Source organism: Megalobrama amblycephala, linkage group LG19, assembly GCF_018812025.1.
Source record: "Megalobrama amblycephala isolate DHTTF-2021 linkage group LG19, ASM1881202v1, whole genome shotgun sequence".
In the NCBI taxonomy this organism is placed as follows: domain Eukaryota; kingdom Metazoa; phylum Chordata; class Actinopteri; order Cypriniformes; family Xenocyprididae; genus Megalobrama; species Megalobrama amblycephala.
The window spans coordinates 5,029,170-5,044,362 of NC_063062.1; the positions used below are offsets into that span (position 1 = coordinate 5,029,170).

General features: G+C 36.6%; 1 protein-coding gene across 3 annotated transcripts; it reads left to right on the forward strand.

Moving 5' to 3' along the window:
• Positions 1-319: 319 nt before the first annotated feature.
• blm (BLM RecQ like helicase) lies at positions 320-14,220 on the forward strand. 3 transcript variants are annotated; one of them, XM_048167981.1, is made up of 22 exons: positions 320-673; positions 769-924; positions 1,898-2,631; positions 2,795-2,942; positions 3,070-3,170; positions 3,297-3,417; positions 4,720-5,453; positions 5,581-5,757; positions 7,288-7,406; positions 7,482-7,595; positions 7,676-7,774; positions 7,941-8,089; positions 8,672-8,778; positions 8,859-9,019; positions 9,137-9,332; positions 10,554-10,744; positions 10,982-11,126; positions 11,242-11,441; positions 11,527-11,722; positions 11,921-12,043; positions 13,614-13,815; positions 13,913-14,220. In XM_048167981.1, exons 2-22 carry the CDS (start codon positions 830-832, stop codon positions 14,112-14,114), a joined length of 4,314 nt encoding a protein of 1,437 aa, XP_048023938.1. In that variant the 5' UTR covers positions 320-673; positions 769-829; the 3' UTR covers positions 14,115-14,220. The 3 variants fall into 3 exon arrangements, with proteins under 3 accessions (XP_048023938.1, XP_048023936.1, XP_048023939.1); XM_048167982.1 differs by having other exon boundaries at positions 321-924; positions 1,898-1,958; positions 2,049-2,631; XM_048167979.1 differs by having other exon boundaries at positions 320-924.
• The last annotated feature ends 973 nt before the right edge of the window (positions 14,221-15,193 follow it).

Sequence of the window (15,193 nt, forward strand, 5' to 3'; positions counted from 1 at the left end):
ATTTTCCTATTAATCAGATGACCCTCACACTAATTCAGTAACTGCAAATATAAAAGTTACATAAAATCTCACACTTTTGCTATACTAAAGCCTGAAATGGGCGCTTTTTGTGACAGCAACCTCATCATTTTTTATCAAAGGTGTCAAAAGAATGAAAAGAAAAAAAAATGTTTTCTATTAATTCAATGTTGCAAGACATCATATCACCAATGGAATGTGAAAATGGTGTGCAATTCCACAGCGAGTCAATAAGTGGCGACCTAAATCCACATCTAATGTTTAAGCTACCACAACGTGCACCAGAGAGGAAGCAGTTGTTTATACGTTAAGACAAAATTTAAACTCAACTGAACAAAGATGTGAAAGGAGAAAATGAATAAAAAGAGAAAATAGTGCTGGTGTAAAACTGAAAATGCTTAAAATAAGTATTGTGCTAGATTGTTTTGAACAAGCCGCCGCTTAGCGGAAGTGATGTTACTGACAGCTGTCCAATCAGAGAGCGAGCTGCGAATACGCGGTAAGCGCGAGCTTATGGTGATGTTTTGTGCTGCCGTTCATTTATTGTTTTGTTTGTACCAGAATATCAAACTTTCATGTTCGTGGCGGTAATTGTAAAGGAACTTAATGATTTTGAAGTCCTTACGATGGCGGAAAGAGAGCAAAACGTCGCGCTGTGAGTGTTTTTGTGCTAAACAATCGAGGGTGGTAATGTCGCATTAATTCTAACGGAGCGTTCCTGTGTTTATTTACATATGTTTGTTTGTGGAGTTGATTAAATGCCATATACATGAACTACTGAGGAGTATAATTTCATATAAATGTGCACACAATGCCGAGTCTTCCTCAAAACAACCTAAAGGAGCAACTGGACCGACACAATAATGCTGCACACAACAAGCTGTCACTGCTCAAACCAAAGCCTGGGTAAGAACATTATTAGATATTCTGAGATAGATAGAGAGATAGACTTATTGACAGATAGACTTATAGATAGATAGATAGATAGACTTATTGATAGATAGACAGACAGACAGACAGACTTATAGATAGATAGACTGATGGATAGATAGATAGATAGATAGATAGATAGATAGATAGATAGATAGATAGATAGACTTATTGACAGATAGACTTATTGATAGATAGACTTATAGAGATAAATAGATAGATAGACTTATTGATGGATAGACAGACAGATAGATAGATAGACTTAGATAGATAGATAGATAGATAGATAGATAGACAGACAGATAGACAGACAGATGGATAGATAGATAGATAGACGTATTGACAGATAGACTTATATAGATAAATAGATAGATAGACTTATTGATGGATAGACAGACAGATAGATAGATAGACTTATTGATAAATAGATAGACAGACAGATAGATAGATAGATAGATAGACAGACAGACAGATAGATAGATAGATAGATAGATAGATAGATAGATAGATAGATAGATAGATGGATAGATAGGCTTATTGATGGACAGACAGACAGATAGATTGATAGATGGATAGATAGGCTTATAGACAGTTAGATGGATAGATAGATAGATAGATGGATGGATAGGCTTATTGATTGATAGATAGACAGATTGATAGATGGATGGATAGGCTTATAGATGGATAGATAGACGGATAGATAGGCTTATAGATAGATAGATAGATAGATAGAACTGCCTAGTTTTCTCTTTATAGCTGCTTTAGGATATGTTTTTATGTGTTAGTTGCATGTAATTATGCATAAATTATAGTTATTATTACAAAAGTAATTACATGTAACGTGTAACAAGGACAATGTAAAAGTGTTACTAAATGCTTGATACAAATGAAAGTGAGCTGAAAATGTGTAGCTACTAGTGTGTCTAACCTCAGAAATTCCTCTGTTTAGGGGGTTTTGCTTCAAAAAGAAGTCTTCATCAGGCATCTCCAAAGTGGAAGTTCCTCAAAAGGTAACTGGTGCAAATGTCTTAGCAAACAGGAGTGTCAATGTTCTCCGCAGCTGTGAAGTAACCAAAACTCCTGTGACATTTTCGCAAAAGCCTGAAAGAGTGGCACCGAAAGTCAACTTCTTCACAGCACCAAGCAAGCCGAAGGCAATTACTGTTAATCCATTGGCCAACCCTTTTGCTGTGAACAAAACGCCTCTTGTCCAATCCACCATAAAGGCTTTGTCAAAATCTGCAGCCTTGCCTAAGGATTCTACTGATGATCAAACTGTGGGTGAACCTAAGCGTGACATCTCTCAACTTTCCTTCAATGAATGGGATGATTTGGATGATTTTGAAACCCCAGTCAAGGGAAGAGTAGTATCCCCAATTGCAGGGACCTCTACAAAAAAGCCAAGTGTATCGGACCAGAACACATCCCCAAATTCCTCTTGTGCTAGGAGTGACGAGACTACATTAAATGGAGGTTCACAGGCTACAGAGACCATAACTGTCCCAAAGGACGTCCTGTCAGCTGCAAATGGAGTCAGCACAGAGCCAGAGGACTCGCCCATTAAAAAAATTAAAAGACGTAAATCAGTCCAGCAAAAGGCATTACTGAGTGACACTGAGGATGAGGAAATCATCGACTGTACTTCACCAGTTAAAAACCAGGAGGATATCAAGTGTGCGACAAGTTAGTACACCTCAATTTTTATTAGTGATTTGTTGTTGTTGTTTTTAAGTTTTTAGTGTTTACCGCAAATATGTCACTTTTCACTTGTTAAAGAAAAGGTTGGTGTGTTTGGATATAAATATGAAGCTCACAAGGTAATTAATTAACAGCATTTCAATTGCAGCTACAGAAGAAAACAACTGGTCTGAGACAAACATCATAGATGTTGATGACTGTGAGACCGACAACTTTTATGAAAATTATGAGGATTTCATCCCACCATCCCCTGTACCTGAGGAGACCAGTCCCTTTGTCTCAGATAAGGAGAAAAGGTAACATTCTTTCATTGATAAATGAATTTTGCAAAAAAAATGTATTGTTAACTATGATTCTTTCTGAAAATAAGTACACTTTCCTTTCATTTAAAATGTATTTTCCCAAAATTCTTTTGTTTTATAGTTCATCTGACTCTATTACCCATGCTGACAAAAATGTACCACCTCGTGAATCTGCTTCAAGCCTGTCAGCGCCCTTGGATAAACCTGCCAAAGACTTAAAAGGTATCACTCATGCAAGATTGCTTTGTGATCTAAAATGTTTGCAGTATCACCGCACTTTTTGGTCAACCATTTGCAGTATATGAATTGATGTACTGTGTCTAATCTGTACATGTGTTTGTGATTTAGGAACTGATGATGCTCTCTTTAGTGTTATGGAGTCTATTTGTCATCTAGTGGACACTATTCCAGAGCATGAGCTCATAGCGCTTACCTGCGGTACAGAGCTATTACTGCAGAGAGCACACAGGTAAAGCAATAAAATTTGTTCGTTGGTGGAATTTGGTTGAATTTGTTGTACTGTTTTAGAATAAAAATTGAGTTTAATTTTAAAAAATCATTGCAAAACTGTATTTTTTATGTAAACAAAAAATACTGTATTACAGTTAAAAAAAAAAAAGATTATTTAAAGGCTTAGTTCACCCAAAAATGAAATTTCTGTCATTAATTACTCACCCTCATGTCGTTCTACACCTGTAAGACCTTCGTTCATCTTCGGAACACAAATTAAGATATTTTTGATAAAATCTGATGCCTCAGAAAGGCCTCCATTGCCAGCAAGACAATTAACACTTTCAATGCCCAGAAAACTACTAAAGATATATTTAAAACTGTTCATGTGACTACAGTGGTTCAACCTTAATGTTATGAAGCGACGAGAATACTTTTTGTGTGCCAAAAAAAACAAAAAAACAATGACTTTAGTAAACAATATCTAGTGATTTCAAAACACTGCTTTATGAATCTTTTGTTTCAGAGTGGTTCAGTGGTTCAGAGCGTGTATCAAACTGCCAAAGTCATGTGATTTCAGTAAATGAGGCTTCGTTATGTCATACGTTTCGAAATTTCAATGGTTCACCACTGGAGGGCGTGATTTTGGCAGTTTGATACACGCTCCGAACCACTGATTCGAAACAAAAAATTCGTAAAGCTAGCATCACTAGATATTGTTGAATAAAGTCGTTTTTTTGTTGTTGTTGTTGTTTTTGGCAAACAAAAAGTATTATCATCACTATATAACATTAAGGTTGAACCTCTGTAGTCACATGAACTGTTTTAATTACATCTTTAGTAGCTTTCTGGGCATTTGAAAGTGTTAATTGTCTTGCTGTCAATGCAGGCCTCGCTGAGCCATCGGATTTTATCAAAAATATCTTAATTTGTATTCTGAAGGTGAACGAAGGTCTTACAGGTGTGGAACGACAAGAGGGTGAGTAATTAATGACAGAATTTTCATTTTTGGGTGAACTAACCCTTTAAGTTTACATTACCAGGTATATGAAAATAATGCAAAAATAATAATTCAAAATAATGCCATAATTCATGAAAAAATTCTAATAGTAGGTTCCTTTCTTTCTTTCTTTATTTAAATATCAAGTGGCCATTTTGTGAAATTTACCGTATTAATCAGCTGGGAGAAAATGTTCCAATTATGTGAGAGTGATGTTAATTGTATACTTTTCTATCACTATATCAGTGTTAGATGCCAATACTGCTTGTTACAGTATAACTAATAACTCTCCATTACACTGTGTAACTGTCTTTACCACAGGAAAAGGATTATTGCGAATGGTGTACCATCCATAGTATCTCAATCAGCCCGATCAGCAACTCCATATTCTAGTCTGCTTAACAGAAAAAGTTTTGGAGTCACACCCTCTAGTCTGTCATCATCGATGACATCAGAGAAGGGAGGGGGTGTCAAAACAGATTTTCGTGAGTCCAATTCCTCCATCATGTTTCTGGGAAATGACTCTGTATTTGAGGACTCAGACTGCATCATCAATGGTGTTGAAACCCCTGGTGGTTCCTGGAATCCTAACTACTCCTCAAAAACATCAACTACTGGTGACATCTTAAACGGGTCAAGTCCAGCTGTAAGCAAATCTGAGGCAAAGACAGATAAGTGCTACTCAAGGTTGTCCTTCAATGAGACAAACAATCAGACTGTGGATGTAGATCAGATTGGCCTGTTTTATTCCCCCAAGAGAGTGGATTCAGGCAAGAGAAATGCAGAGAGCAGTGTTGAAACCAGCACTGCAGTACCCAACAGTTCTCGAGCAGACACAGAGCCAGTTGATGACTTTGATATTGATGACTTTGATATTGACGATTTTGATGAGACTGACATTCCAGATTATTATGAAGAACCTTCAAGTGTCTTGGCATCAAGAGACAGCTCTGGTGCAAATACTCCATCAGTTCGAGAGGGTGGGCCTTCAAAGCCGCTGGAGAGAAAGACAGTCACACCAACAGCACCAAAACCTCCCAAAACACCCAACCCTGGTAAGTTTGAGTAGTGTAATATCCCTATACCAATATCACATATACCATTTAGGTCATATTATTAAAGACCCCAATGAAATGGCTTGATGAGCAGTTTTCTGATACCAGTGTATATCTTGATCTGCAGAGCCTGTGTATAGAAACCCAGCTCATGACCGCTTTAGAGGCTTCAGCTTTCCTCATAGCCCAGAGATGATGAAGATCTTCCATAAGAAGTTTGGGCTGCATCAGTTCCGCTTCAATCAGCTGGAGGCTATTAATGCCACACTGTTAGGAGAAGACACGTTTGTTCTGATGCCTACAGGTTCGTTACAAGCATTATAGCAACATGAGTCATTATGACTTGCAGTATATAGCTTAATTATTTTGAGATTAGACTAGAAATCCTAGCTCACTATGTCTTGACTACACCTATAGTGTATTTACAGTACAGTCCAAAAGTTTGGAACCACTAAGATTTTTAATGTTTTTAAAAGAAGTTTCATCTGCTCACCAAGGCTACATTTATTTCATTAAAAATACAGTAAAAAACAGTAATATTGTGAAATATTATTACAATTTAAAATAACTGTGTCCTATTTAAATATATTTGACAAAGTAATTTATTCCTGTGATGCAAAGCTGAATTTTCAGCATCGTTACTCCAGTCTTCAGTGTCACATGATCCTTCAGAAATCATTCTAATATGCTGATTTGCTGCTCAATAAACATTTATGATTATTTTCAATGTTGAAAACAGTTGTGTACTTTTTTTTTCAGGGTTCCTTGATGAATAGAAAGTTCAAAAGAACAGCATTTATCTGAAATACAAAGCTTCTGTAGCATTATACACTACCGTTCAAAAGTTTGGGGTCAGTAAGAATTTTTATTTTTATTTTTTTGAAAAGAAATTAAAGAAATGAATACTTTTATTCAGCAAGGATGCATTAAATCAATCAAAAGTGGCAGTAAAGACATTTATAATGTTACAAAAGATTAGATTTCAGATAAACACTGTTCTTTTGAACTTTCTATTCATCAAATAATCCTGAAAAAAAATATTGTACACAAATATTTTGTACAATTGTACACATTACTTGTTTCTTGAGCAGCAGATCAGCATATTAGAATGATTTCTGAAGGATCATGTGACACTGAAGACTGGAGTAATGATGCTGAAAATTCAGCTTTGCATCACAGGAATAAATTACTTTGTGAAATATATTCAAATAGAAAATTAGAAAATTTCACAATATTACTGTTTTTTTACTGTATTTTTAATTAAATAAATGTAGCCTTGGTGAGCAGACAAAACTTCTTTTAAAAACATTAAAAATCTTAGTGGTTCTAAACTTTTGGACTGTACTGTATATTGGCTGCATAAATTATATTAATAATTTTACACACTCATATATAATATTTATAAATGTAATAAAATTAAATTAAATATATATATATATATATACACAGAGACATTTTGTAAAAAAAAAATGTGTTAGATGCTATTAATCGCGGTTAATCGATTTATCACATCTAACAAAAATTTGTGTATACATGTAATATGTACATATATTTGTGTGTGTGTGTGTGTGTAAAATATATATATATAAAAACAAATATATTACAATATTATAGAATATTCATATATGTTTACATATTATGTAAACACAAACTTTTATGTTAGAAGTGATTAATCAATTTGACAGCACTAATATATGTAAATAATTGTTGGTCAACTAATAATTATTTTAATAATATTTACTATCCTAAATTTGTAAAGCATTAAATCAATATAATATATCAATATAAATGTTTTCTAATAATGAAAAGTTTCAATGTGGCAACCCCTTTACAGGTGGTGGTAAAAGTCTCTGCTATCAGCTTCCTGCTTGTGTCTCTGCTGGGGTAACAGTAGTCATATCTCCTCTACGGTCTCTCATAGTTGACCAGGTCCAAAAACTCACCACATTAGATGTAAGTCATTCTTTTCCTTATGCACAGTGATTTTCTCTACTTAATTGTTCCTTACTGTGCAGCTTTGTGTTATAGATTTGTGCAACTAGTTTATCAGGGGACAAAAAAGACAGTGAGGCTGCGCGGATCTATATGCAGTTGTCTAGGAAGGATCCCACCATCAAACTGCTTTATGCAACTCCTGAGAAGGTGAGTTTCAAGCCAGACAATCATGTTGCAATTTTGCATGCATGTCAACCAGTGTTGATACGTGTTGCTTTTGTTCTCAGGTATGTGCAAGCGGACGAATGATCAGTGCCCTTCAGAATCTGTTTGTAAGAGGTTTGCTGGCTCGCATCGTCATTGATGAGGCCCATTGCGTCAGTCAGGTAAACTTGTTTATAAATTGTACAGTGCAACAAGAATGTGTGATTTTAATAATTTAGTTAAGAGTGTCTTTGTCTGTTTACGAAAGTTAAATTTCTGCACTAATGCTAACCAATGTTGTGGCACTATCCATACAAACATTGTAAAATAGATCCATTTGTGCCTTAGTGGGGTCATGACTTCAGGCCAGACTACAAGCGCTTGCATGAGCTCAGACGGATGTTTCCCAAGGTTCCTATAATGGCACTGACAGCCACAGCCACTCCTAGAGTTCAGAAAGACATTCTTAACCAGCTTTCAATGACCCGTCCTCAGGTGTAAGTCTCCTTGCATGCAGTTCCTGAATCACTCACAAATGTATTTGAATTTTTAAAAGCATTTATTTACTGTAGGACATTTACTGTATTCTGATTAATGTCACTCACCCATTGATTATGATATGGATACATTATTATTTTGAAGCTCACCTTCCTTCAGAAATACTGTACAAAGTAACATTTTCACATATTAATTAAAATTGTCCTCACAGGGGAGGTTTGGACTCAGTACAGATTAACTTTTATTTAGCAAGAACACATTAATTTGATCAAAAGTGACCGTAAAGACATTTACATTTATAATGTACTGTTATAAATACTGTTCTTTTGCACATTCAATTCATCATAATCATGGTTTTTACAAAAGATAAACAGCATAACTGTTCCCAATATTGATATTAGAAATAAGAAATTTCAAATACATTTAAAAAAATCTGCTGACTTTTGTACTTTAGAAACAGTACTGCATTTATATATGTATGCTTTGATACTCACTCCTTACATTTTCAATCATGAGACCTATAGTCCTGTACATATCATGTACATGTGTTAGTCATATTAAAATTGATAATGTTTTTACAGATTCACTATGAGCTTCAACAGGCACAATCTCAAATACTCAGTTTTGCCGAAAAAGCCCAAGAAGGTTGATGAGGAATGCATTCAGTGGATCAAGAAATATTACCCACGTGAGTGCTGTCCAGTCTTTAGCTCATCATTTTTCACCCCAGCATGGAAACCCTGTAAATCAAGTTGACCGTGTGTGTAGGTGACTCGGGGATCGTGTACTGTTTGTCTCGTAATGACTGCGACAATCTGGCTGACAGTCTTCAGAGGGCTGGGATTGCGGCGCTGGCTTATCACGCTGGCCTGAGTGACAGTGACAGGGAATATGTCCAGAACAAATGGATCAATCAGGATGGCTGCCAGGTGAGGCACACAGTTATTAAAACACAGACCAGCTCTTTTCATCAGGAATCTTGTTTTTGTTTTTATGTTACCACAAATACCACCATTTATTTTTAACAATTCATCTTTCGTTTTTAGGTTATGTGCGCCACCATTGCGTTTGGCATGGGTATCGATAAGCCTGATGTGCGTTATGTGATCCATGCCAGTCTGCCCAAGTCAGTGGAGGGTTACTACCAGGAGTCAGGCAGAGCTGGTCGAGATGGAGAGATTTCCCACTGCGTCCTCTTCTATTCTTACAGCGATGTTATCCGCATCAAGAGACTCATTGCTAGTATGTACTAGCTTTTGTGTACTCTTGCAATGAAGCTAGGATATAAATATTGATGGCTTAACTGTAAACAATCCATTATCACATTAAAGTGTTAAAGGGTTGGCTCACCCAAAATGGATAATATCCAATGATTTACTCACCCTCAAGCCATCGTAGGTGTATATGACTTTCTTCTTTCAGACGAACACAATCTGAGATATATTTAAAATATTCAAAGCTTCATAATGGTAGTGAATGATGGGCTTGATTTTAAAGCCTAAAAATAAAATAAAAATTAAGAATAATAAAAATAATAAATAAATTAATTAAAATTAATCCATAAGGCTCCAAGGGGTTAATAAAGGCCCTCTGAAGTGAAGTGATGGGATTTTGTAAGAAAAATATCCACTTTTAAAACTAAATTAACTATAATAATTAGCTTCTGGCAGATGGCTATACGCATCGATTTGCATTGGAAGAGTGACCTCTGACCCGACGTGTGATGTAATGACGAACGCGGAAGCGCAGAGGATAGAGCAAAACACCAGTCACGAAATAGAAGTCTAAAATGAGAATTTTTAAAGAGAAATGTTGAAAGATTTCGATATAAGAGAAGCGGAGCTTTAGTTTGTTGCCCAGCCCTATTTGTTTAAACCACGAGAGGCATCTTGCGCTGTATGTGTATGGTCGTCTGGCCGAAGCTAGTAATTTTAGTTTATCATGTTTAAAATATGGATATTTTTCTTACAAAAATCCATCGCTTCGCTTCAGCAGACCTTTATTAACCCCCTTGAGCCGTATGAATTATTTTTATGATGGATGGATGCATTTTTTTGGGATTCAAAATTGTGCCCCCCATTCACTACCATTATAAAGCTTGGAAGAGTCAGGATATTTTTTAAATATATCTTAGATTGTATTTGTCTGATAGAAGAAAGTCATATACACTTAGGATGGTAAATCATGGGATAATTTTCATTTTTGAGTGAACTAACACTTTAAAACTGAGCAAGACATAGAAATATAACATGACAAGTTAAATTTAAAACTATAAAATTAAAGATAGAAAATGCTGAACAGAAATATAACTTGACTTGATATAACTTATAAGTTTTAGGGTGCTTTACATAGTGAAGATGTTCAAAATATGAATGTGGAATATTAAAATCCAGACGCTATTATACATTCATAGTTAACCTGTCTGTGTGAGCGTGGCCTACATAACAGTTAATATAATTGCAGTGGATAAAGATGGCAACCAGCAATCCAAAGCCACCCACATCAACAACCTGCACAGCATGGTGCATTTCTGCGAGAATTTGGCCGAGTGCAGGAGAATCCAGTTGCTGGCTTACTTTGGCGAGCACACGTTTAATACAAGCTTCTGTAAAGAGCATCCTGAAGTCATCTGTGACAATTGTGCCAGACCACACGTAAGACCATCATCAAATCAGTTCATTCTTTACACAGCGTGCATTATGCAAATGTAATGCTTAATAACAAACTGTATAATTGTATGCAGTCATTGCTTGAAATTGAATTTCGTTTGCTTGCCAAACAAGTTAATTGACTAATTATTTACTTTAGAAACATGAACATTTTGAATAGTGCCATTATGTATTAATTACAGATACAAATGCAAATTCATGCATCTTAATACTTGCCTTCAGAAATATAAATCAAGAAATGTCACTGATGATGTGAAGAAGATCGCGAGGTTTGTGCAGGAGAACTGTGAGAAGGTTGGAAGCAGATATGGCAAATCCGCCCAGATGAACCGGCTTACCCTCAACATGCTGGTTGACATATTTCTGGGTAAGAAGTCATAAATGATAGAGTGAATATTACTATGAATATCTTTTGCCTCATACAGTGCTTGAAATTTAATGCCAGTCAGGACGGTCTCAATGAGAATATCTCTGTGCGGCAGGCTCCAAAAGTGCTCGGATCCAATCTGGAATGTTCGGGGTTGGAGCAGCATATTCCAAACACAATGCTGAGAGGCTCTTTAAGAAACTGGTGCTTGATAGTGTTCTGGTGGAGGACCTGTACATCACTAACAATGGGCAGGCAGTGGCCTATATCTCTGCAGGGCCTAAAGCTATGAGTGTACTGAATGGCTGCATGCAGGTGAGACTATTAATATAATATATTATTCTCTCCTGCTTTTTATGCTCTGTGCAAAATCTGTAATAATAACCATACCCCATTGCAGGTTGAATTTGTTGAGACCGAGAGTGCATCCAGCATCAGAAAGCACAAAGCCTCTGTGACTGAGAACGTCTCTAAGAGAGAGGAGATGGTTAAAAAGTGTCTGCAGGAACTCAATGATCTGTGCAAGAAGTTGGGCAAAGTTTTCGGCATTCATTACTACAACATTTTCTCCACAGCCACACTCAAAAAGATTGCTGGTTAGCCAATTTTCATAATATATAATGAAAAAATATACACACAATAGCTCATTTACAACTGTCTTTTTTATTTACAAGCAGATTTACTCAATGTGTTACTAGGATGAAACACCTCATTAAGCTAAAGCAATTAATCCCCTTTCCTTTTTCACAGCCCCATGTGCTCTGTTAAATGAATTGTGATGTGTTTCTGCGCAGAGACCCTCTCGCCTGATCCGGATGTGCTGTTGCAGATTGACGGTGTGACCGAAGACAAACTGGAGAAGTATGGAGCTGAGTTTATTGAACTGCTGCAGAAGTACTCTGAGTGGCAGCTGCCTGGTGAGGGAATGACAACATACACTCTCATCTGCATATGTATTATATCCTCAAGATGATTGCTTTCCCTGACACACTACGTTACAGTAATCCTTTCTAGCCTGAACCTTGTTTTAGAGACTAGAATCCTAAATGGATGACCACCTGAGGCAAATGTAGAAATGCAAATATGCATTTTTCTGCCTGTGAAAATTCACCAAACAATGGTATAAGTCTAGTCATTTCATTTGGAAGCCACACAATCAAGTTGGCTCAAGTTGGTCACCCGAATTCAACAAAAGCTGCTTTGTTTGAAAGTGCCTTCTTTGTGAGCTCTGCTTCATACTGTATATTATCATTGACAAAGGACTTTTTTGCTAATGTGGCCACAACTTTAAAGGGTTAGTTCACCCAAAAATTAAAAAATTGTCATAAATTTCTCACCCTCATGTCGTTCCAAACCCGTAAGACTTATGTTCATCTTTGAAACACAAATGACAATAATTTAAATGAAATCCAAGAGATTTCTATCCCTCCATTGACAGTCCACACATCTACCACTTCAAAAAGTTCATAAAGAGATTGTAAAATTAATCCATATGATTCGAACAGTTTAGTCTAAATTTTTTGAAGAGACTCGATCACTTTATATGATGAACAGATTTAATTTAGGCTTTTATTCTCATATAAATATTGATCAGTGAACATAAACAGAAGCTCAACCGAACCTGCTTGACACGAGAATGAACCTCATTGGTTCTCGCACATCAAGCAAACATGCTTGAGCTTCCGTTAACCATATCTAGGGCTGCCCCCTGGTAGTCGACTAAACGTTAGTCGACAAGAAGAGGCTTAGTCGACCAAATTTTAATTAGTCTGTTGACCGCAGAAAAAAAAAGCTCCTCAGACAGCTGATCCATGTGGTAATTAGCCTATGTCAGGCAGGAAATCCAAACATTCGCCTAACATTCATTGACCTCAGACATGGCTTATCATTTGAAACATGCAAGTAGTAGTCTCTTTACATGGCCGCCCGATCTAACATTACCCTAAATAAATGTGCTATTATTAGGTGAATATCCAAGTGTTAGTGAATGTGGAAGCTAAATTAGTACTGCGCTTACTGCATGCTTAGGCGCATCCACTATAATGTAGAGGTGATGAGTCAGCGTCGCCAACTTCATCTTTGCAGCCGACACGGACTCATAAATCACTAGTTCATTAATAAATTGTTAGAATGGTCAGTCTCCTAGCTGTTTTTTCGACGCATTCATAATCATTACTTTTGCCGCTGCTGTGGCAAGATTTATGCATGCATGCTTAATTCATGTATTAATTGCTCATTATTATGGTTTAGCTTTTCTCTGTAATGCAGAACAATGTTCCATATAATATTCAACCCTACGTAATATTAAAGTAATTAATACTATCATAAATGTCTTAATATAATAATACAGCTGACCAAAAATAAGGCATGGATTTGGACAGCTCTGCCTATAAAACTTGCTTTGTGAAACATCATATATCAGCTAGCTCCAAATAGCAACTTATAAAGCAGCTGAAGAGACATGATGTTCTCACACTCCCTCTGCAGCTGAGGCGCAGGCCGAGAGTTCAGGATGGATTGACACGACAAGAGGCCATCAAAATGAAGATGATGATTATGATGAAGGTGACATCACATCAACCTATTTCAGAAGCACCTCTGGACGAGGAGCGAAGAGAAAGCAAGGGTCTTACTCCAGGAAACCCAAAAGAAGGAAAGGTTCCAGTGGCCAGAACTCCTCCTCTAAAGGGTCAGTATGTTTGTCACAGCAGCGTTGTTGGATTGTGCAGACTTTCATCTCGGCTATATGAAATCAAATGAACTACCCCTCTCCATTCTTATTGTAGTGGATACAGCAATAACTGGTCTTCATCAAGAGGAGGAGGAGGATACAGGGGTGGGAGTCGGAGTGCAGGCAGAGGTTCCAGGCCCTCTCCGTCAGTCCCAGCAGCATCAGTCCCAGCAGCGAAGAGGCCCGGCTTCATGGCTTTGCCCACCCCACACACTGCTGCTCGTCCATTCCTCAAACCAACATTCTCTCACCTCTAGAAACAGAATATTTCCACTGGGAATATCAAGTAAATTGACTTTGTTAATATTTGTAAGTTGTATACATTTTTTACACAGATTTTTTAATAAATATTGTTTTGTGGTCTATATGCATTTTATTTGTGTACATTTAACCCAACACAATTTGTCTTTAAATATGAACTCCTATCGGTGTTGCCAAGAATTGGGTTACTTTTGCACTGTTGACAAGGTTGTTTTTTTTGCATGACCATGAGTTGAAGCGACTCCAAATATCATGATATTTAGCCACTGGAATGTGAATTTTACCAGGGGAAAACCCACCAAAAACGCGGATTTTACCCCCTGAACGCGATTATTACCATGGGACCTCCCTGAAACACTAGTTTTGAGTAGCAATTGGGCGGGTTTTGTTACGAAAACCTGGCAGCCCTGCCTGTGCTTCATTTTGTTAAATAAATAAACACACGCACAAAAAAAATCTTAGTATTGCCCCATCTCTTTCAGGGTGATCTATATGAGATCAGTATAATTTGCAATATGTGACCCAGGCTGACAAAATGAGTTGCAATGAGCCAATTTTCAAAAATTAGTTATTGTTCCTTTCATTCTCTATTAAAAAACTTAGCTACACTTGTTTGAAGTTGAGCAAAGTCAATTTCGAGAAAAATTGAGTTCAAGTTTTCTGAAGGTTCCAAAACAAAACCACCTAGCAGCAATACTTTAAAATCCCTGGTAATAACCAAATTTGGCACACAACCAGTCAAAACCAAATATCTATAGGAAAATGTACAAATAAAGATACTTTTAAATTTGGAGATTTGGAGCATTGGGATCACTAGACAAGGGCTTAATAAACTCATTTTTGTGAAAATCTCAAATTCACCCAAAATTGACGTTTTCACTTGTTTTGCCTGTAGCTTTAAATTAGTCCGTGCGCATTCCCACTCATTTTGCCAGCACGGCTCACAAATGTTTTCAAAAAATATGTTTTGGGCGAAATGCCAGTTAAACGGTAATTCCGTTTTATTAAAGGAAATGGTATTATTTTAACATTGGTGTGATTAAAAAGTGAAATTAGTCGCATATCTTGAATTAGA

Bases quoted from the DNA above. Each gene is read 5' to 3' on its own strand.
- blm (XM_048167979.1), top strand. From the start codon at position 830: ATGCCGAGTCTTCCTCAAAACAACCTAAAGGAGCAACTGGACCGACAC. The intron at 2,943-3,069 runs GTAACATTCTTT...TTTGTTTTATAG, and splicing joins GTCTCAGATAAGGAGAAAAG to TTCATCTGACTCTATTACCC. The intron at 11,127-11,241 runs GTAAGAAGTCAT...TCTGTGCGGCAG, and splicing joins GCTGGTTGACATATTTCTGG to GCTCCAAAAGTGCTCGGATC.